At 39.3% G+C, this 23493-nt stretch overlaps 1 protein-coding gene across 1 annotated transcript in view; it reads left to right on the plus strand.

The window, feature by feature from the left end:
• The window catches only part of CNTNAP2 (contactin associated protein 2), a gene marked incomplete at both ends in the record, with an annotated part of 1573870 nt that overhangs the window by 524630 nt on the left and 1025747 nt on the right, over window positions 1–23493 (plus strand). Inside the window, one exon of the mRNA XM_084230860.1 lies at window positions 5160–5270. Coding sequence (XP_084086986.1) covers window positions 5160–5270 — 111 coding nt within the window. The remainder of the gene's footprint in view (window positions 1–5159; window positions 5271–23493) is intronic.

The raw sequence follows: 23493 nt of genomic DNA on the forward strand, positions 1-23493 counted from the left end.
TGGACACAGTGGACATTGGGGGACATGCAGGGAGTGTCCTCCTCTGGGGGTGACCAGCAGTTGGCCAATTTGGGCAGACGTGACTCAGAGGAACTGAGATCCCATGCGGGGAGCCGGAGAAGGCGATGAATTAGCCCAGGCACTCATCGTGTAACTCAAGATGGGTTTGACCATAAGTAGCAAGGCAGGAGCCTATTGACTGGAAACAGAAGAAATAAAGGGAAATTTGTCCTCTTAAACGTGTCCTGATTATGAAAAGAAGGGTCATAAAACCTGAGGCCAGGGGGCCACCCTGGTGGCGCAAGGGGTTAAGCATCAGCACTATGAAGCAGTCCCCAGCTACTGCAGCACGTGTGCGCAGCAGACCTCTCCTGTCTCCCCGCTGCTCCCCTAGGCAGTGTGTTTCAGTCAATCTGCCTGTTCTGCTCCCCACTCTGTCTCTTGTGACTCCTCTCACCCCCTGCACCTCTAGCCTGCACCCCAGCTCTTGTATGCATAAATAAATATTAAAAAAAAAAATCAAAACCCAAAGCCAGGTAACCACGCAGGTAGAGGTAATGTAATTGCAGCTTCAAACCTCAGGAACTGAATGCCCAGGATTTAAGGAGACCGCAGAGTGAGGAGGCCCACTGAGAAAGTGCCTTTTCCAATGCCTGTTTTTTGCTAAAATGCGAAGGAGGGAGTTGCGAGAATTTCTGTGCTGATGCCACCGTCTGGTTCTGGCAACATTCCTTTGTTATTCTTCACTGTTTTCTGTGTATTAGGCTTATATTTCCCAATCTGTGATATAAATCCTGGATTTTGAAGCGCCCTGATTTTTAAAGATAATTGGTTGTAAAATCCCTCCATCTTATTTTTACACCAGAGATACGTTGAACTGGCATGTCTCATGTCCACGCGGGGTGTCCTGGTGTCTTTTTGCCTTGCACATTCCCGTCATTGTCCCCACAGGGTCATTCCCCCTCAGCCACGATTCTCTCAGGTGTGTCTGGGCCACAGCCACTTGGTCTCTGTCTGCCAAGAATCTCCTGTTTTCTAGCTTGAATTCGTGCAGAATTCTTACAGCGAGTCTGCCTTCCTGATTGACTGAAATTGTGTGAAAATAAAACTCAAGGCCCATCTGCTCCTCTAGTTTTCGTCCAAGATTCCCTGGAAGGGAAGTACGGTGGAGACCAAATATTTGCCATCACTGTGTGGCCGTAGTTTTGGAAGAAATCCCAGTATGGGAAAATAAAATACTAAATTACTTCAAACGTTATTCTCTCTCTCTCTCTCTCTCTCTCTCTCTCTCTCTCTCTCTCTCTCTCTCTCTCTCTCCCCTCTATAAAATCCCTACCTTTCCCCAGGGGTTTGCCTGATTTCCTTATATTTAATGTCTGCAGACTATTGAGACACGTGTCCTAGCACAAACAGCAAGCTGAGTCTTTGGAATTTTCCATGTGTAATAACCTCAGTTATAGTTGGAATAAACATGCATCCACCATCGGAGTCGACACCCTGGCAGGATGGGTGCACCCATGGAGCCCCTTAGCAACTACCTCGGGGTAATTTCAGACCCGTCATGAACTCCTGATCTTGCTTACACTGTTTCCTTTTTCTAGAATGTTCTTAACTCTCTTTCTAGCCATCTCTAGTCCCTCAATTCTTCAACCTTACTCATTTACACAACCTGATACCATAAGTGATCATTCATCGTTCTTCTTCCTGCCTAAGTGGAGGATTTGTGATACCAGAGCAGAGGTTGGAAAACCTTTAGTGAAAGGTCAGATAGTAAATAGTTTAGCTTTGGAGACCATTTGGCCTCTTTGGTGATGTTCCGCCGCTGTGTGAAAGCAACTATAGGCACAATGTTAATGACTGAGCATGGTTGTATACCAATAAAACTTTATTGACAACAGCGAGCAGTGGGCCGGACTGGGTTTATAGGACACCATCTGTGAGCGCCCAGATTTGACATTGATGGAGGGTTTGAGAGCCGACTTCCTCATTTCAGCTGTGAGTCATCTGTGTTACTGGGGTCAGCATTACATTTCAAGGACGAATTCACAACTGACCAGTTCTTCACCTAAACGACAGCCCTGCATTTTAAAGCTGTTACTTTCAGTACTTCATTATGTTCTATTGCATATTGAATCACAAATGGGTACTATTGTCTTGCTGTTTCATGTTCAATCACCTTCTGTGTATCCTGCTATAATTGTCACTCATGGGGGGAATGAGTTATAGGGAATTTTTATTCCCCAAAGTTGTTAGAACAATACAAAGCATAGAGTAAGGTGACAAGCAGTTATTAACATCTTCCAGGAGACTATACTATACATGAGCATTTTCCTTACTTAATGATATGGTTATGGAATATATCTCAATTTAGAACATAAAATTGCCAATGCCTAAATTCTCAAAATAATTCTATGCTCCCTTTAAAAAAAATCATCTCTCCTATTCTCTTCTCTTTACTGGTTCAAATTTATTCTAATATTGCTGTTCTGAATTATATGAATTCTAATGTGGAAAGTTTAAAATTTGGTATGAAGATGACCAATTTGTCACAGAAGTCAAATTTTTAAAATGTAATTTGGAGGAACAATCTTCAGATTTTGTAAATGCCATGTTTAAGTTCTAAACTTCAGTTAGCGGATGGATTATTGAATCAATTATTCATCAACTTTATTTGAATTACTTTCAATGTAACATTGAACGTTTACTTTGGAAATAATGCACCTTTCATTATAATTACCCTACTTGAGCAGATTTAGACTAGGGCAGGTTTTCCCAGCACAATCCTCATAATTTCTAACCAGGCTCACCCCATAGGCCCACAGAGGTCACCCTGGTTAAGAGGCTTTCCTTGATAAAGCAGCAAGGGAAAACCAATAGCTCCCCCTCACCCCACCCACCCTCTCAAGTCTGCCTATGTTCATCTCTGGTGTATCTCTGCAGCATTTACCAGGACCTCACATTTGAAGGATGCCTTTTAGGATTTTAGCCTGTTTCTTTCCATTAAAACACAAGTTCCATGAAGACAGCCCATAATTGTCCATTTCATCCGCACGCCCTGGGCTTGGCAGAGTGCAGATGACCATGCATATTTGAATGAATGAAATAACAATGAATGAATAGTAAAACATCCTCAATGTGGAAAATTATAAGCAACTGTTATTCCAGTTAAATGCAGAACATACATCCAACAGTCTAAGAAGTTACACTCAAGAGTCTGAATGAGGAGATGAGGATTTTTCATTTGTGTTCAGTAGCAGCTAAACTGAACGGTAAATTTCTAAGCAATTAATGTGGAATCCTTCACTCCAGGTCCTCGATTTATGAACTGATACTTTGAAATGAAGGTTGTGTTCATCTTATCATTCTTTGACACTTAACTTTCTGGGGAATCTATTCATGCACACAGCCTCTCTTTCCCAGAGACACTTGCAGCATAACTAAGAAAACCAAGTCACCGAACAATGTTTGGGGGATAGATTTGTTCATTCTAACTTCAGATTTGTACACACCGACGGGAAGAGATCATGAATATTAATCTTTCCCTGGTATCATCAGGGACCTCATTCCACTTGAGTGACTTTTCACGGGAACTAACTCATGCTTGCTCTTGCTAAAACCTTTGTTTGTTGATGTTGTGACAGAGACCTTTCTAGAACATGCAGTGCACTTCTCTCTCTTCAAAGAGAGCATGTACACGCATCCACCGTTGAGTGACCACCTCTCTGAAAGGAGGTGTTGTACCATGTTGTAATTCCGCCTTGTGCCCTGGGCCTCTGGGGCTTGTCAGGCTTAGCTGTTTTTTTTTTTTTTTTTCTATTCTTTCTTTTATTCATTCTCCAAGTGCTTTCAGAGCGCGCCAAGTACGAGGTGCTCTTCAAATCACTGGAGAGTAGCAAACTCTCAAAAACTTTATTCCCATTGAGTTTCCAGTCTAGTGGGAAACAAAGGCAACCAAACAAATAAATGAGGTGGCTGCAGATGTTATGGAGGAAAATAACGCAGAGCGTCGGTACAGAATGGTGGCAGGAATGTGATTTACTGTCTTGTGGGCTAGGAAATGCTGGCTATATCAGCGAAAGTGACCTTGAACAGAGCCTGGGATGGGTGAGGGGGGAGCTGTGATGGGGATGGGGTAGCAACTGCCAAGGCACACAGCAGGAACAAGCGTGTTATTGAAGGAAGAGGAAGGGGTCTTTGGTGCCTGGACATAATGGACAAGGATGCTGAAGATGGGACCCGTGCAGTAACCACTGTTGGCCACTAAAGGGCGTTGGGCTTTCTTTGCGTGGCAGGGTAGGAGGTCTTGAGTATTTGAGCACAGGGTCTGCTTTCACTTTGAAAGCTGTCCTAAGTTGCTGTGTGCAGAAGGGCTGTAGGAGAGAAGAGAGGAAGCAGGAAGACTACAGAGTGTTTCACGTGATGTCTGGTGGCTTCTTGGACCAGTTGGTGTGAGGACGTGGAATTTGGAAGATGCCTGCAGAGAAGGTAGTCCTGGCACAATTCTCCCAGGGCAAGAGCAACCTAGGAGAGGTGGGAGTTGAGTTCCTGGGCACTTTAACATTGAGACACTAGGACAATAAGAAAGATCTGCCAGAGGGTGCAAAGAGCAAGCCAGGAGTGACTGCAAGGATCACCTGGATCCTGTGCAGGTGGTTGGGCTGGCACTGGTGAGCTGTTCTGGCTGGTGGCTCATCAGGTGTTGATCAATCCATTGTTCTTATTTACTGACATTTATTTCTAAGTCTCTTGGCTTTGCAGGGTTCCTCCTGGCCCTGCCTCCTCCAATCTCAATGCTTCTAATCAATGTTTCTGTATAAATCTTTATCCCCAAACTGCAGATAGACCTGTACAGATCCAGGGGATGCCAAATTCCAAAGCTTGTTGAATAAACAAACTCAATTTTAGTTATGATTCTTAATTGAGATCTGAGTTGAGGCTGTTGTGGTTGTCATGCACTTGGAAAATCAGGGGTTTGTTTAACTGTCCCTGTGATTTATTAGAATGACCGTAGTTGAGTTGCTTAAAGTCTGGTCATTTACTCAATGTGGTGTCACACATTTAAAAATGTGTACTAGATTTGTTCCTTATTTTAACAAAATCAACTTAAAGATATCAATCATCATTTCAAGATTTTTAATGACTGTCTCATTTCTTTTCAGAAAAATGTGATGAACCACTGGTATCTGCCCTCCCTCACTCAGCTTTCAGCAGCTCATCCTCGATGTCTGGGAGTTATTCTCCGGGCTATGCAAAGATCAACAAGCGAGGGGGTAAGGAACACTTGTTTTCTTTGTCAACAGATGTGCTAAATAGGGACGATTTATATTTACACTGTATTTCTAAAATACATCCTATTGCAAATAACTTTTACCAAACACCCCAAATCATTCTTCCTACTTCTACTAATAGACCCATATATACTGCAGAGCTATTTTGTATCCCTTAATCGAAAATGATGTAGGGAAACTGGGCCAGGAAGTTAGAGGTTGTAAATCAAAGAGGAGGAATTTTTGGAGTTGCAAGTGATAATGTATTCAAAATAACAAAGATTCTGAGTTATGAAAATTCTTGTTAATCAAAAAATCATCTAGAAGTTAAAAGGAATTGGCTGCAACTGTGTACAATGCATAAAATGAATAATTTATATTCTCTGCATTTTCCTCTTTTTATTGATATACAAACTAAGTTTCTGTTGAAAATGCAGGATAAAAAAATGTAACCTTATACAATTTCTCCCCTAGTCTCAGAATATAGCTTTGTTGTTAAAGCTGGGTAAAAAGCACTTACACATTTGCAAGTAAAATTTGAATTTTGGCCTAGAAAGTTGAGTTATAAATTAGTGAATGGTAATTTCAAAGTAAGGAACAGTTCACAGAGAGTAAAAGAAGGTGATTATGGACAGAAATGTTAAACTTTGCTTCAAAGGAACACTAATACAAAGACTGATGAGTAGCAACTTGAAAAGAATAGAAAAAAATGTCATGGGATAAATTTTATGACAAAAAATCAACTAGGAAGATAATTTTTACTCATTAAGACAGGAAATACTAAACTCAAATTACAGCCAATTGGGGGGTGGATGAATATAAAAGTAAGGAAATTATGGAGAAAGGGAGGAAAGGAGACAGGGAGGGAAGATCATGACCAAAGGTGAAGGCAAACAAAGAGAACAGGAGAAAATCTAAGGCCAGGAGAAACACAAAAGAGAAAGAAAAATGAGAAGAGGAGAAACAGGAGGAAATTATATCAGAAAAGAGAGAAAAATGTGTGGCTATCAGAGAGGTTTAAAAAGACCAAAAGGAGAAAATAGGTAGACTATTGAATATGCAGAAAACTCCATACACAGATTCACAGAAGTTTTAAAAGACTTAAATGTGGACTAGGCTTTTTGAAGAAGACACACAGTCAAAGATAAAGGGATATACATTTTAAAATATCTACAAGTGTTTATTTAAAAGTAGTATTAATTACTGCTTTATTTATAATCTAATATTCATCAGGATGTAGGCAGTGGAGGGTTGATGAGTTATTGCAGATTGTCAAAAACTGTGCTTAAAGATGTCAGAGTAATGGGAATTTTAATTCATTCCTTTTCCTTAAATGTCATGGAAGAGAAAATAAAAAAAAATGGATATTGGTAGAAATACACAAAACAAGGAGCTGACTAAATTCAAATAGTAATTGTGCTGCAAACCTACCAAATACTAGGAAATATACATCAAAATCTAAAAGAAAAAAGAGAAAACACTTACCTCCCCAGATGTCAAGAGGATGCAACATCCTTTAGAAGGTCTATGAGATTTCCAGCAATTTTAATGAGAGGAAGCAGGGTCACAAAGTGTTTCTTTAGAAAGTTTTGTGGGAAATATGACTGATGTATTTTATACCCAGTGAGGATGGACCAGTCAGTTTATAGCAAGTGTAAAACTTCTTTGGGAATACAAATGATACAATGTAGCCAGCTATGAGGTGTGTGCAACAGAGAATAAAGACACCATGGACAAGTGCCTGGTGCTGAACCATGAATCCTTTTGCATATAAGGTCATCACTAAACAATAACTTAGGGATGCATCTTATCGCTGCAAAATGTGAAAGTACCAAGTTACGAGAATTACGCAGGTAGGTTCCCCACCCCCTTCTCTCCTGCCCCACAAACTTTCAGAACAGGATGCTACTAGATACTGTGCAAGTTTACTTTGTCCTTGATATTTTCAGGCTTTAATATCTCATATGAAGCAGCATCAATAATTTTGTTGTTACCTTCTAAATTGTTACATTAAAGTATTTTTTTTTGTTTTAAAATAATGCAAGAGGCCAATTTAACTTATTTGAGTGACTTGTTTATTTACTGCCCCTCTATGTAAGGTACAAGATGTGAAATAGAACTTCCAAAATGTCAGATTATGTTTTTTAACCTGGGTAGTGGATTTGAGAAATGTCTGTTTTTTTATGGTTTCTTTGTCAGTTATCAAGTCTTTATCTACATCTACACATAGATTCAGAGACCAAGGTCTCATGAATTTCCAAAATGAAAGTCGTTTCAAAAGCAAAAGACTGTAAAACAAAAGTTACGGTTTCTTAGCTGTTTAGCCAGCAGTTTCTCTCTCTTTGACTATTTATCTGATGCATTGTCAGGAATGGGGTGAAATCAGGGGATTAACTGTTGGAAGAAATCATTATCTACACTCTATTTAGAGGTTTACACTTGCCTGTGGCCATTTATCAACATTTGCTACGTGGGGAGCTGTGGTGACTTACTTTTTGGTTACCAAAAACATTTCTTTGCTTAGAATGGTATCTCTCTATAATTTCATATAATCCCCTTTTCCTGTCCCTTTCATATGTGTGTGTGTTTGTTTGGGACACAGTGGACTCTTGCTCCATTCTTTGTGCTGCCTTGTCTCTGCACATACATATTGGACATCCGTGTGCAGGGTCAGACTTCAACCTCATTGATGACATCAGTGTACAAGGTTAGCATTCACCCACGTTGATGACATCACTGTGGATCGGGTGTCAAGCATCAGAGAGGAGGGAGTGTTAGTTCTCCTAGAAAAAAATACCCACATTATTTTCTTATTTTTTAAAAGATTTATTTATTTATGCATAAAAGAACTGGAGTGCAGGCCAGAGGTGCGGGTGATGAGAGCATTGACCAGAGACAGAGTGGGGAGCAGAGCAGGCAGACTGACTGAAATACACTGCTGAGGGGAGCAGCAGGCGAGACAGGAGAGGTCTGCTGTGCCATGTGGGTAGCTCCCTGGCCGGGGATTGAACTTGTGCTGCAGTGACTGAGGCTAGCTTCATAGTGCTGAGACTTAACCCCTTGTACCACCAGGAAGACCGTCAACATTATTTTAATAAAAACAAAGTTTTTTTTTTTTTATTCTGTTGTAGGGTTCATTTGCAAATCCTCTTGACAGAGGAGTCTTATTGGCCAAAATCCATGCTAATGTATAAATGGTAGTGACTTGCATTGATGAACAGCACAATTTTTTTAATGCAGAGCATTATTACATATCTTAAAAATAGATAAATGCAACAGAGAACTCCAAACATGATTAAAGATAATGTAAGGAAAGCAGGGATGCTGGAGATAGATTTTCTTGCTTCCCTATGGCAAGAGTCAACTTATGCATATGGCATGTAGGCATGTGACTGGGGGAGGGTCAGATAAAATGCAGAAGGCTGAAAGGATGTAACTGACTAATTATGCAAATATCAAAAAGGAGAGCAAATTCAGCTGAACATTATGTTGACACACATTGGCTTCAAGTTTGTATCATTTATTTAAATGATATTCCTCCAATGCATTTTGGAGACACAGAACCTCTGAATACATTGAATAGCAGAGACTAAGTGCAGAGCTACGTGGAGATGACAGGTTGACACACATTTATAAAACTGAATATAATTTTTGGGTCTGCACAGGGAGAATCCATCTGCTCCAACCTTGATGTTGGAGACCAGGGTTGTGATGAAGCTGGGAGAAATAGGAGATTTAAATAAAAAACATCTACGTGTAGTCCCACACTGTCTTAGGGAGCCTACTGCTGTAAATTTTTTATGTGTTTGTTTTTGGAACATTACCCACCTCCTGAGATCAGTATTCTGGATTTATCTTCACATACTGAATGCATGGGAGGATCCCTGGTCTTGTGTCATTCTGAGTCAAAAGAAATGAGATGGATTACTCTTTCCAGAGGGTAGCACAGATATTAAACCTTGGAGAGTAGTGCAGAAGGTATTCAGTGCCTCACAATTACACAGTATTTTACTGATTCTAAAGTGCTTTATATCTGTCGTAAATGTCGCTTGATCTTCACAGCTGTGTTAGATTAGAGATGCCAATCATTTCTTCTGTCAAGCTGTCAACCTTCCTCCTCAGATGCCTTTTGTAGAGACATTTCTCTTTCTACTTCCCCAAAGGGACACTTGTTCAACTCCGCATCATCTTAGTCTGGTAACCACCAGTGATTAGCGAGAACCCGTGACCTCAACTGATACCATCAGACCCTTTTATGAGTATGTGACATGGATTTGGGGACCATGAGGACTACTGGGAAGCCACAGTGGGCCACATGTAAATATAACAGGGGATTGAAGCAGGGGCTGATGAGGAAGTGGAGGCAGGACACGGGGGTGTCCCCCAGAGGGTGGGTGAAGCTGCTGGTCTTGTCCCTTATCTCATTTAGGGCCTGGCACCACTGTGCCATGTCCTCTGTCTGCATGTCTGCTTGAGTCTATGCAACTGACCCTCCTGCCTGCGCTCACTGAAATCAATTTGCCTTCCTAGTTGTAAAGAACTCCTGATTTTAAAATGTTTTAACATCTCCATTTTATTGGCCCAAATAATAAATGTAAAGACCCCAAACAGATATTGACTGAGACTCTACACTTCAGATTCTAAAGTCACAGTGTAAGGGAACAATATTACACGAGAGAAAGCCACAATTTTGGCTCCAACACACACTCTTCATGCTTGGGCAGTGCCACATGAAGCCAGGTCAGTGCCTCAGGTGAATCAGCCCAAAGACAGAACTTCAAGGGGCTGGGAGGCTTGAGTCAAGTTTGAGAAGTGCTTATGGCCAGGCAGCCCCATCACGTGACATCAGGGAAATTTACGTAATGTAGATCATGAATATTTTTTTTTTCTTTCTCCACCCTATGACATTTTCTTTTATTTTGAAAATCTTTCAACACTTGCTGCTCTTGTTTAGGTTTGCTTCTTGGGACTCCCCCATTGTAGGAGTTTGTCATCTTCTCAATTACACCAAAGGGTGGGAGGCAGGTGTCACAGTTACAACCTTGTCACTCATCCCGTCTCCCTTCCAGGAGGAAGATGAGATTGCATTCAGGCCATGTAATCGGTGATCACTTTTGGGGGAAATATGTGTGCAACAGGCTTCTGCAAGACTTTGGGAATAGATCTCTTAATGTCCACACTTGTAGCTTAAAAAGAACTGTGGTCTTTACCTTCCCATAGATGGGATCACAGAAGCTAATAATTGCTTCTTTGCCTGGATGCTCTGGCTGGGTCAAATCTTTGCCTTTATCGTGTTGTACTTCCTGCTGGCCACAGGGAAGCTGTAGTAATTAGCCTAATACCAACCTCTTCTCTGGTTCACGCTTCCCTACTGACACCCTTTGCGCTGCCCCTTGCAGACGCCTTGCTGGCTCAGCAAATAACATACCTCCTGTGCTCTTCTGAAGTCTCATATTGCTACTCCTGGAAGGCAGACCTCTGCTTCCTTGCATCCTCAAGTCTTTTGCCCTGAGTTACCTTTGGAAAGAACCTCCTTTTCCTCTGCTGTTTGTTCTCATCCTTTTCACTTCAATATTAAAAGGGCTTAATAAGCCCAGGATCGTTGCCCGCATGCTAACAATTGAGGAAGGCTTCATGATGCTTCCATCAGCACATCGTCCTGTTTTGTGCCAGGAATCCCTCTGCCCATGCTTTCTCATGCTCGCTCGTCCCTGGTCCATTCTCCTGTCCTACAGCCCCTGCACCTGGCAGCCAGTATCTGCCAGATCAGATTGAATTCTTTGCCTTGATGAGAAAGCTCTTCCTTTCGGCCATCACATCAAGGACTTGATGACACAGTTAAGTGTTAAGTCTCCAATGGTGACCTTCTGTCCCTGTAGGCAGATTCCATCCCCCTCTTTCTCATCTCCTGCCTCTCCATTTGCTCAGTGTTTCTCTTAATTTTCTCCTTTCCCCACTCCCTGGTGATTCATGACTACTTTAGTAAGAATTAATTGGTTGATGTGCTACTTCTCTTATCTGCCCATTAAGAGTTGATCCTTGAGAGCAAATACAAAGCCAGGGAGCTGACACTTGTATGTAGCATTTCAGGATATTTGACATTCTTGTGAGGATTAGTTATACTTTTTCATCTTTGAATTACTCTCCTGAAAACACCTGCTGATTTTTGCCACCTCTGATGCAGTGCTGAGCAGTGGAAAGAGAATGACTTGTCTTCATGCACGACTGGGTTCCAATATGGAATCAACCAAGGATGAGGATGGCATCAGTCAATTTTTTCAACTTTCTGCATCTTGATTTCCTCATTGCTATAGTTACTGTATCATTTGTCATCCAACCCCTAAAACATTTGACAGTGAAAGGGTTGGTTCTGTTAATAATTATAGGAGGATAATCCTGGAGGTATAGCTTCATATTTATATTTTAAAATGAAATTAGTTCTATAATTTAGCAGAACTTTTGTGAAAATCCATTGAAATAATATGTACAAACTGTTCTGCATTTAACTATTATCTTTTCTTTCAATTAAACTCAGCCTCTAAAAATAACACTGCAGACACCGATTTGTAAACAAAGATTAAATAAAATACCTTTGTCATAAAAGCAACACTTTTCTAAAAACAATTGTGAGAATTTGCCAATGTCTGTGTATGCTCCTTGTCATCATGTAAGATAAAAGTGATGATAAAATAATTGAAAGTAATAAACTACATTTAAAAGGATGATTTTGGCATAATTGGACTCCTACTTACATTAACTTCAACATTCACCACATTTTTCACCCCCAACTCTTTTTGACATGAAAATCTGCCAGTGAATTTTAAACATCATTTTGTACTTGTTATCCGAATTTCATTTGAATTAGAGCTTATGGAATCCAATCTAATACTTATTCATTAAGTTTATGATCCTTGGAAAACCTAAAAAGATGTGTTCTGGACATTAAGGACATTAAAAAGTGTCATCCTGCCCCCAACTTATAAATTCTATTTTTGAAAGTATATACTTTTCTATTTTTATAATGATATACTTTAAATGATTTCTTAAAGTCTCAGTATTTACCTTTCAGCTAAATGAGAGTTACCATCTAACTAACCTTATATATTTAAATCTATCTTTTTACTTTAATTCTCAAATGTAAGCAAAAAGATTCTCTCACTGGTGGTTTAAAAAATTGTGTGAGCAATGCATGATACATTTGTATCATTGATCCTTGTTAAAAATGATAGAACGTTGGAAGCATATTCACTAGAAATTGACCCATAAATTTGTTTAGACAGTTCTTTGTAATTTGCAAATAACACTGCTGTGCATCACATAATGCTGGAAATGTCATACCTTCTTTTGCGTTCTACATAGACATCAATGCAGGGCTTTGAGTGTTTCCAGGGACACTGTCTCCTAAGGTGTGTGACATCAGTCTGTGCTGTGACCCCCTCTTATGCATGCATGTCCATCGGCAAGCCACCTGTCCAGCTGCCGTGTTCTGCAGTCCCCTTCAGGACTGACAGAGAGGCCTGCTTTATCAAGGACATCTTTAAGTTCAGCAAAATACACTTTCACCATGGGGGATGCTTCCAGAAAATTTGTCCAAGTGCTACCTATCAAGGGTCTTAAATGGGGTTAGTTTAATAAGCTTTGAAGTACAGTTGTGTGTAAGCATTTTCCCATGGTTTCATTACAGTGTTTCTAAAAATGCTACTTTTAAAATCTCTTTGACAAAAATATGTTGAACGATGCTTGTGGTTTAGCAGAATGAGCTAGATTTATTGGAGAAAGAGAATTTTTAGGGGTCTATAAGAAGAATTTTTAGATGATTATTTTTATGAAGTTGCCATTTTTCTATGTTTACAGCAAATATCTTGCTATATCGTCATGCTTTCAGTGACTATCAGTATTTGCCACTAAGAAAATTATAAGTGGGATTAGAATCAGCACTGTTATGTTAACCATTGCTAGCATCTTTAAAATGCTTCTGGGGAACTAATTTTCTTCACTCTCCTTAGATCCCATTATTAATGCCTGATTGTTTAAGAGAATGGAGAAATCGTGGATAGTCAATTAAGATATTTGTAATATATCTGTGTAATAGATGGTTGTACTTTTACTTGATCCAGAATATCCCATACAATGTCATCGGGTCCTTACCCTATAAAGCTTAGGACATTTGGGGTGGGATAATGTCACATCTGAGCAAGCAAAAGAATAACATTATTAATTATTAATATTAAATTATTAATATTAAATTTTGAGAAGATGTACAAAATAAATATATCTTTGTACTTCTGTTGATGCAGAGTTTGAGGAACTAGATATCCCTTTTACCCTTGGGCAGACATTAGGCCAATTCCCTTTTTTAAATCCCTGATTGTGACTTCTGTAATGAGAAACTTTCACAAGATGATCTGACGTAACTGTTCTCTCTGAAAACCTTCATCTCAGTCATAATTCCTTGGTCTAGATCAAGACTCTATAGTGATAGATTCTTAGTGGATTGGGGTACTCCTTCAGTGCAGACATCTATTTCCTATTATAAAACTTTAAAGATAGCCAGAATATCTGGGAGAAAATACTTTTCAAATGAAACTTTCACAAGTTCAGTCTTTATAAACCAATGTAGAACTTATGCCAATGGTGTATTTTAGAAATTAATTTCTTATTTTCCCTTTGCTGTTTGCTAATTTTATTCCAAGTAAGGTTTTCATATATATATATATATATATTTTTTTTTTTAAAGATTTATTTATTTATTTATACAAGCACTGGGTACAGTCAGAAGCGCGGGAGGGTGAGAGGATTCACCAGAGCCAGAGCCGGGAGCAGAGCAGGCAGAAGGACCGAAGCACACTGCTGAGGGGAGCAGCGGGCGGCAGGAGAGGTCTGTGCGCCATGTGGGACCCTCCTCTGGTGGCCAGGGAGAAGCCGGGGATCGAACCAGGGATCAAACCCGCGCCACAGAGGTTGTGGGCAGCTTTGCAACCCAGTGCTCAACCGCTGCGCCACCAGGGAGGCCCTTCATATATTTTTATATCTCTGCCAAGAAGGTAGAGAATATATGTAAATGATTTGTACCATATCAAAAGTATTCCTCTTCATAGAATCTAAAAGTACTTTAACACAACACTATGCACATTCGATGCTCAAAGAATGTTTTCTGAATGAATGAACAAGTATATTGAATTATATTAATCACATGTATTAGTCTAACCAGTTTCAACTTCAAATGCCCATTGCTTCTATGTTGAGATGATTTGTTAAATCAAGAGTATTTGCTAACATTATATTTCATTTCCAAAAAGGGATATATCCTACAAGTTGCATAGTCATTTTTTTAGACAATTGGGGCCCAGCCAATAATACAGAATAAATAACAGTTGCAAACACTGCTATCATCACCCTTAAAAATTATTATTAAATATCAGGTTTTGCTAAAGTGAATATGCAGAATGAGGCCCCTAGGTCTCCATGATCTCTCAAGATTTCAAATTTGTAGAACAGGATAATGATGTTGAGTCGATTAAGTGTGACCCTCTAATCTCAGAATAGTTCTTTCATATTTGAGACTTTTGTTTTGCGCTTCTGCATCCTATTGGTAACAGGAACACATTCTCTCTGTCGTTAGACCTTGTATCTGGCCCCATAGAGCATGCACTCTACACTCTACACCCTGTTGCATGAGTCTAGGCTAGAAAAAGAAACACAGGTCAGAAGTGAGCAGGGCATGTTCCTACATCACTGTCTGGGAAACTCACATCAATTCATTCCATGAACGATGTGGCCCAGGGAACAGGGTCCTTCATTAGACAGGGTGAAGGTGCCACAGCCCCACTTGTGAAAAATGTACTTCAAAACCTATAGTAACATCTCCTCCGCGCCAGACAAGTGACTCCCCTCCATTCCTCAATATCAACTCTTCTAGGGATAGAGAAAAGTCTATGCTTTTGGCCTATTTACTTCCTTCTCATTTCATTCAACAAGGGCAGACAGTTAGGGGGACTTAACCTAGTAGTGGTTCTTTTTAGCAACTGGTTGAGTTGTACTTCTGGGAATGAATAGCCCTTGCCTTAGGACCTGTAGCAAATGAATGACTTTTTTCACACAATTTTCCTGAGGAAAAAAAAATACAGGGCCTCCCCTGGTTGCGTACATGGTTGAATGCAGCGCTATGAAGCTGTCCGTCACCTCGGCAGTGCCAGTTTGATCCCTGCTGGCCGGCAAGGATCCCACATGGCACACAGACCATTCCTGTCATGCCCGCTGTTCCCCTCGGCAGTGTATTTCATCAGTCTGCCTGTTCTGTTCCCCACTCTGTCTCTGGTGAATCCTCTCATCCTCCCGCACATCTGGCCTGTACCCCGGTTCTTGTATAAATAAGTAAATAAATCTTTTGAAAAAAAAAAAAAAAGAAAATAGAACTGCCCTCTCTTTTATACTCATGCCTTCCAAAACTAATTCTAAGTGTAGATAGATAGATAGATACATAGATAGATAGATAGATAGATAGATAGATAGATAGATAGATAGATAGATGATAGATAGATAGACAGATAGATATAGATATAGATGTATTTATACACACACAGACAGACACGTGCGCACACACACACATATATAGTTAATAACAATTGAATGTAGGCCAGCCTTTCTTAGCTTGCTGTCATTTCTATCTCTGCAGATAAGTTGTCAGTATTGTTTCCTTATCCCCTTATTTGAGAATGAAGGTCTATATTTGACGTGAATACTGCTGACAATAAACCATGCCATGCAAGATAGTCTGGTTTTACTCTTCTTGCCTCTTTAACATTGAAATGTGCAAACCCAATGTAGAAAGCTGTTTCTTAGGATTCCATGCAAAGATCACTTCTTTTTTTACTTTTTCTTAGCCATGTTTTTAATTTTCTGAGCAAGGCAATTTATGTTGTATGTTTTTATTTTGCTTTGTTTTGGTTCTCACTAGATTCTGGAGTTTTCTTCCTTCTGCTACCTGCTTTCTGCTTTAAAATTGGTAGGCAATGCTGTTTATTTCATCTGGAAGATGCTTGTCTGAATTATATCTGTTACTTCCATCACCAGACAGCTGCATCCAGGAAGGCTGTTCTGCCTCCAGGGTGAATTATTTTGTCTTCAAAGACCGGTGTCTGAGTGCAGGTATGAATGATGCATAATTACCCACCTTTTGTGGAATTTTCCCTAGCTGGTTTCTGGCATATACTTATTTCAGTGGGTTATTAATTTGAGCTGTTTTGTTTTGTTTTGCTTGGCTTTCAACTGTTTTTAGAACATTTGGTAAGCCTCCTAGGCTCTACTGTTAAGGTGATAAAAGGTATTATTGACCCACCCTAATCTTTCTCTCTGAGTGTTCTAAAAGTTGAAGCTAAATGTTTCTGTGGCCTGCATGTTTCTGTGATATTAGAGATTTATAAGTGATTGTGGGAGCTTCTTCTTTTCACATGGTGATAAGGCCGTGCATTTTTATAGGATTCCCAGAAGGAGGCTGATTAAACTGGGGTTAGCATCAACAGGAGGAAAATAGACAAGGCAGAAATGATGACCCTTCTTTGCCATGGAAGGTCTTGTGACAGTCCCGGGCAGACCAGAAAGCTAGAGTTTTGGCACCGCCCACACCACAGCTATGTGCCCAGTCCTTCCACACTTGACATTCAAACTGTATTCAGTTAGCAGTAGTTCCAGCCTACCTCCAGATTTGGTGCACACAGATCATTCCTCACACACAACATCAACATTTCAAGCTTGCTTGTCCTTGAGTAATGAGTGTAGTTGTCTCCTTTCCAGAAAGCCATTGCTGATCACTAGACCAGGTATTTCTGTCTTTCAAGGTGCATTGTGTTTTCTATCTTAGAACATAGTGCAAAGCATCATAGTGTAGACTGCTTTGTCTGACCCCATGAGACCATGTCTGAGTTGACAGTCCTACGCCTGTCTTACAGGCATCTTGCATCTAGGATGGTGCCGAGGATGCAGCAACACAGATCCTGAACAAATCATATACCCAAGATCTCATATGACCCCCTCCAAAACTTCAGACAAGTTTTTAGAAGGAACAGAACTGTTTTATGCATAAGAAAACTTGGATTCCAGAAAGTTTAGATTCCTAGCCGAGTCCACAGCCCACAGAAAGCAGATTTAAACATTTAAACCAAACTTCTGACTTCAGAATCACTCCCTGTTCTATTCTCCACATGTCTTCCCTGACTAAGTGAGTTTTTCTTTAGGAAAAAATGGAATAACATTTGAGCTGCTTGCAGGGCAAAGCTAACTTTTTCCCACTGGCATTTGAGAATACAAATGGAAGTATTTCTCTATTTCATTTCTGAGAAGTTTATATTGACTTGTGGCTTTTTTTGCCCACTTAGCATCTTTGTTTTAAGTAATCAGATCATTAAATATATTGTTTAAATATTTGAGAATAATAATTTCGTTGAGATAACATTGTTTTTCAAGATTCTCTATGATTCAGCTGTATAGGATCACACCCCTTCAGATGTAGGTTACCATAAAATATGCATCCTTTTTCTCTCTATACTGAAATGTGAGCCAAAATCTAGACTCCTTCAGTCTTGTTTCTTAATTTGTACAATGAGAGGTGAGGGCAAAAGACATAAGTATATTTAAAATATTATATATGTGAGAACAGCAAAGATTGGAGCAAAAACAATGAGAACAACATTCTGACTCCTAGAAAAAAATTGAAATAAGAAAAAACTACTGATGTGCAGCACCAATATGCTGGAAACTGACATAAGCAATATTTTTTAAGTCTCTCACACTCTTAATATTCGAAACACACTTGGAAAAAAAGCAGTAAGTCAGTACAAAGTGAAAGGAAATGAATAACAGAAATTAAACTCAACTACAAAATAGAAAATGTCTGAGATCCACTAGATATGCCCTAAACTGGATCTCTGTTTGATATGAGATGGAAATAATCTGGCATTAATAATGACAATATCCCACTGCGTGATCATTATCAATCATTGAATTGTTTCTCCCATTCCAGATGAAGGATTTAGCATTGTTACATTTTGCCTTCCATTCTACTATTGTTTAGAAGAAAGACCACATACTTCCTAGAATCCTATGAAGACTGCCAAGAGAACTGCTTTAATTTCCCCCTGAACTTCTCTGTAATGGGGATTAGAATAAATAAAACAAATCTGTTTGTCTTATTATTTCAAAGTTACTATTTTCTATCCTCTCTTCCTATAATTCAAGGCAATCATTGATGATGGAAAATATTTTTCTAAAGAGAATTTCAGAGATGCACAAAATGTCTTTGGTTTTCAATCCAAACGATTGTATTTTAATTTCCGTAATTAAAAGAGCAATTTGTAACCAGACTCATATTTTGAGCAACTAAGAATGTTTATTGCTTCCACACTGAAAGGACTTGTGCTAATTGGACATCTGATGAGGAGGCAGGAAAGAGGAAGCAGGAAAGAGGAAGCAGTCAAGCCCCTCCCAGGGCTGGGTACCTTGCTTTCAGGCAGTGGTCCAGGGATGCAGAAGGATAATCCCAGGGGGCCCTCTTTAGGGGATGCTTCTTGAATATCCAAGTGATGCAATTTTATCAGAATACTGCCTGATCTGCCAACCCTGTAGGGGCCTGGAGACAGGATTGTCCGCTCAGTCCTTGGTCCAGCTTCTGTGAATTACAGAGGAGAGGAGATGGTGGGCAGGACCCTACACAGGCCAGCAGCTCTAGGGCGGAGGACTCAGAGCCCTCAAGCCTATGGTTCCATGAGCAAAGCAGAAAGGATGGTGGTCTTTTGTTGTAATTCATGCTCATTTATTGTTGAGATCTCTGGAACACTTCTTCCTATTGAGATAACACACATTTGGAAGTAATCAGCTCGCCTTCCCAATTTATCAAGGATTCACTAAGGAGAGAGAGACAGACAAGATGTTTTGTTAACAGTCTGAAACATGTTAATCAGCTTCTGGAATGCCAACAATTTAAATTCAAATAGTTTCTCACTGAGACTAAAATCTAAAACTGTGATTCTATTTCTTAGTATTGGATTAATCAAGACTTAAGATTCTCTTTGTTCTCAACTCAGGGGGGATCTCCCCCTACCATTTTTTCTTTGTTTGGATGACTTAGATAGTACAGGAAGAAGTAGGATTGATGCCTTCAGAAATTCTCAAGTGTTATCTATGCTAGTTTCACACTCAACAGTGGGAACAGCAGAAGGCAGAAATAGGGAAATAAAAATCCTGTTGCCAAGTAAGAATGCTACTTCTCACTGCAGTGTGGAATAATACAGTTATTCATATTTCAGGCACCTCAATTAGACATTCATTATTCATAAACACTTATGTAACTGAGTTATTCAGGCTGGGAGAGAACATTAGCAATCTTGCTTTTTCTTTTCCTTTATTACTAAGACACCCTGTATCTAAAAGGAGGAAAAAAAGAAAGCTTTAAAAAAATACCCCATCTATTTCATGTAAATCTAAATTTTTAATTTTAGGCAAAAGACCTCCAACAAAAGAAGACTAGCCCACAACATTTGGATATATCTTTGATAAGAGACAATCCAAACTAATGGACTAGGGCCCATTTTTTGAGAGTGGAAGTAGGGACAAAGTATCCACTTTTATCTTCTCAGCTGTGGCTCTCCTAAGCAGTTCTTATGCCCAGTATCTCGGGGGAAGGCTGGATGGAGACTAAGTAAATACCAAAATCAGACTTGACCTGGGCTCAGGTCAGAGGGGATGAGGGTGTCCAGTTATACAATGAGCATGCTTTGAGCTGAGTGCATACCTCTAGCAAAGATTCATTTGCTGTGGGATTTAAACCTCTAAAAAGTTGAGAAAGGTACTTTTTAGGGACACTGAGATGGGTTGTACTCATGGGCAGCTGCATTGTCTGTCTGAAGTACATTGTAAGGGTTTCAGCTTCAAATCCAGGGGAAGCTCAGATGGCGTCTGAGTATAAATCAGGAGAAGGGGATTATTAAGTTTTTTCCTGTTACTCCTTTAAAGGACTCACGTTTCCTAGTTGGGCCACCAAAATCCCTTCCTTCTCTCTGATCTTTCTCCCTCTCTTCTTCCGCCCATTATATCATTCCTTCTAATATTTGGTAAATACCTACTTCCCTTAGTTTTATATAAACAATGAACCTCTACTAAAGAACTCAATGAAGAGTCAAGATTGGGGGCTTGAGATGGAAATGAGGATTTTACAAGGATTTCACTACTGTGTGGCTATGAAAGGACAAATCTAAAAGTTGTTCCAGCAGCAGAGGACAGTGACTAACTTGGTGAGGTGAGTTTAGGGAACATATTCTCTAAGGTCTTAGGATTTATTTTATAGAATTTCTGTTAATGAGTTTAGTATACTCAAGACTCTCGGAGTCAAAAATGACTTCTTAAGAGAGGATTGACTCATGCTTCTGAGAAGAAAGGGGTGGTTATATTAAAATAGTCATAGAAAAACAGTAAGGAAGTGGTAGGTAGAGCTGCAAGGCCGCAAAAACACTAAGAGACAAGAATAGAGAATTCCTCCTAAGTTGCTACCTTTGTTGAATCAGAAGGTTGTGTCACCAAGTGAGGCCAATAATATAGGTGGAGAAGGGAAGCAGATGTGGAGAGATATTTGAAGATTCAGATGCACATATGCTGGGTAGGAATAGAAGATAGAAATTATCTTGAAAAACACATTTAAGAGGTGTTAGTATGCACATGCTCGCTGGAGAAATCGTAGGGGTTGAAAATATCTTATAGTTATTTAATAGAAGCATAAGAAAGACTTGGTGCAGACACCAAGAAGAATTAATATTTTAGGGAGGGAAGAAGAGCAAGGCTTCAAAGAAAATGTGATAGGTCACAGAGCAATGAGCAAAATCAGAAGAGTCATTTTGATCCAGTGTATCAAAAGAGTCCTATGCAGCAAAGTCCTGTAATATAAAGGCAAAAAAATGTGGATTATTATGTCAATACAGTAGTCATGTGTGCCCTTTAAATGAGGAGTGTCAGTAGCATTTTGGAGGAGTCAACCATAATTTTGTGGGCAGAAGAATGAATTTAAGATGAGGAAGTGTTTATAACGCATGAAGACGACATTTTCAAGATGTTTGCATGAAAGCAAAGAATCAAACTAAGATAAAACAAGAAATGGAATGTGGCCAAGATGTTGTTTTTTTTTCTTCTTTAGCATAAGGAAGACTTCAGATGTCTTAGAGCAAATGGAGCCTGGAGAAAGGGGAGAAATTCTAGGACTTGTGACATGAATTTCAGAAGTTCTACAAGCAGTTTTCAATAGTTGCTATGGTTTTGGTTCAACACCAAGACCTTAAGGATAATTCAGACCTGTATGAGAAACTTCTCCCTTCTTCTGATTATCTGTGTTGTTTTCTGAAGTCATTAAACATGTTTCAGTTCCATTCATTTCTTCATACATGAAATTAATATAATAGTAGCTACCTAATGAACTTTTTATGAGGTATACATAAGATTAATTTTTGTAATTTGCTTAGCAATGTATCTGTAACTAAGTAGCTCTTATGAAATGGAGATTGATTTATTAGCTCTTTTAATGTTATTGACTGGAAATACAGGTATAGGAATTGGACCTAAACAGATATAGCAAGATAAAATCATCCTCTGATTCTGGAGGGAGAGAAGTCAAACTTAGTATGGATACGTACTAGAAGTTTGTAGATAGAAGAAAATAATTCAAAGACAACCATAATTAATAATTTTAGATTCCTCGGTAAAGTGTAACAAACTAGTGTGAATACATGGAAAAGGGGTACGGGACTGATGACATTTTTTTTTAAAATCATTGAGATAAGGGACTCAAAGTAAAACTACTGAATTGTTAATAGATAATCTGAAGGATGCCATTGTTTCTGAAGATCAATTCCATGATGTATAGAGGCACAAGTTTGTAAAATCATGTGATTTTCTCTAGCAGTTCTTATTCATGTAGGAATAGAGGAGAGATAACAGTGTATTTAGCTTGGAATTCTGGTAGGTATATATTGTGGCAAGTTCTGGATATGAGGAATTTAAGTTCAGATAATACTCACCAAGATTAAGGCAAAGACAATGTGGAGAAGTCTTATCAGGAGAAAATGAAGGTATCAGTAATTAGTATATCACTAAAGCAACCAAAATCCATATATAATATGGCCCAAGGACATGACAGGACAGAGAGAACGGGGCATTCTAACCAGATAATCCGCTATTGAAGTGTAAGACTTCACAGACATTAGCCATCTGGATATTCACTAAGTTCAGAGAGCGACTGCAGAGGAAGATCACCAGTCTGTGAAAGTTCATTGAAGCTGAGGAAATCAAGTGAACAAAAGACTGTTATTTTGGACTGATTATTCATGGACACCATAATGACCTTTTTGCTCTGGACCATTCTCATGTATGAGATGATATCTCGTTGTGGCTTTGACCTGATAATAAGTGATGATGACCATTTTGTTCATGTGCCTATTAGGCACATGATTGGCAACCAGATTGCTCCCGGGATGTTAGGGAATGCTGCTCTTCTCTCAGTCAAAAGTGGACTCTCTTTGGCTGGTCTGTTTCATGGTGTGTCCTGAGTAATGTAGACCTGGATCCCTCCCTCTTATGGGTTAATCACTGAGCCCTGTGCCTGTGCTGAGACATTATTTCATTCATATACATGAACATCATTGTAAACTCCTGTTTATAGCCAAAAAGTTTGTCCAAATCATTGCATATGCATAACTCCTATTAAATTTGAAGGGATTGATGATTAGGAGGTGACAGGAGGGCATTACTTAATAATTACAAGAGAATGCATTCTGTAGCAGGGATAATGTCCTTCATTAAAAATAAAAATCGTTCAATTATTTTTTCTGCTGAAAAGTATTAGTGTCATAAATAGCATACCCTAGAAGACATCAGTTATGATTTAAGCGCAAAAATGGAGATTAAAGTATTAATAATCATGGGATAGATAAAATTTTGCAGAGATGGGAACTGATATATAGATAGATTAAATAATTTTTCCCAAAGTGCTTGGTCATATGCATGAGAAGCAGGATTAAAACTGTGCTTTTTCCCAATGGGGTGTTGTCCGTAATCTCGGATGCACCAGCATTGCCTTAATAACCACGGTTGTGTAATATATTATGGCATTTATATATCCAGAAAATAAGATAATAAAGACACTTCAAAGTAGCAAAAATGTGTTCCAAACATCATTTCTATGTATTAACCA

The sequence above is a fragment of the Talpa europaea genome (assembly GCF_964194135.1).
Source record: "Talpa europaea genome assembly, chromosome: 3".
Lineage (NCBI taxonomy): Eukaryota > Metazoa > Chordata > Mammalia > Eulipotyphla > Talpidae > Talpa > Talpa europaea.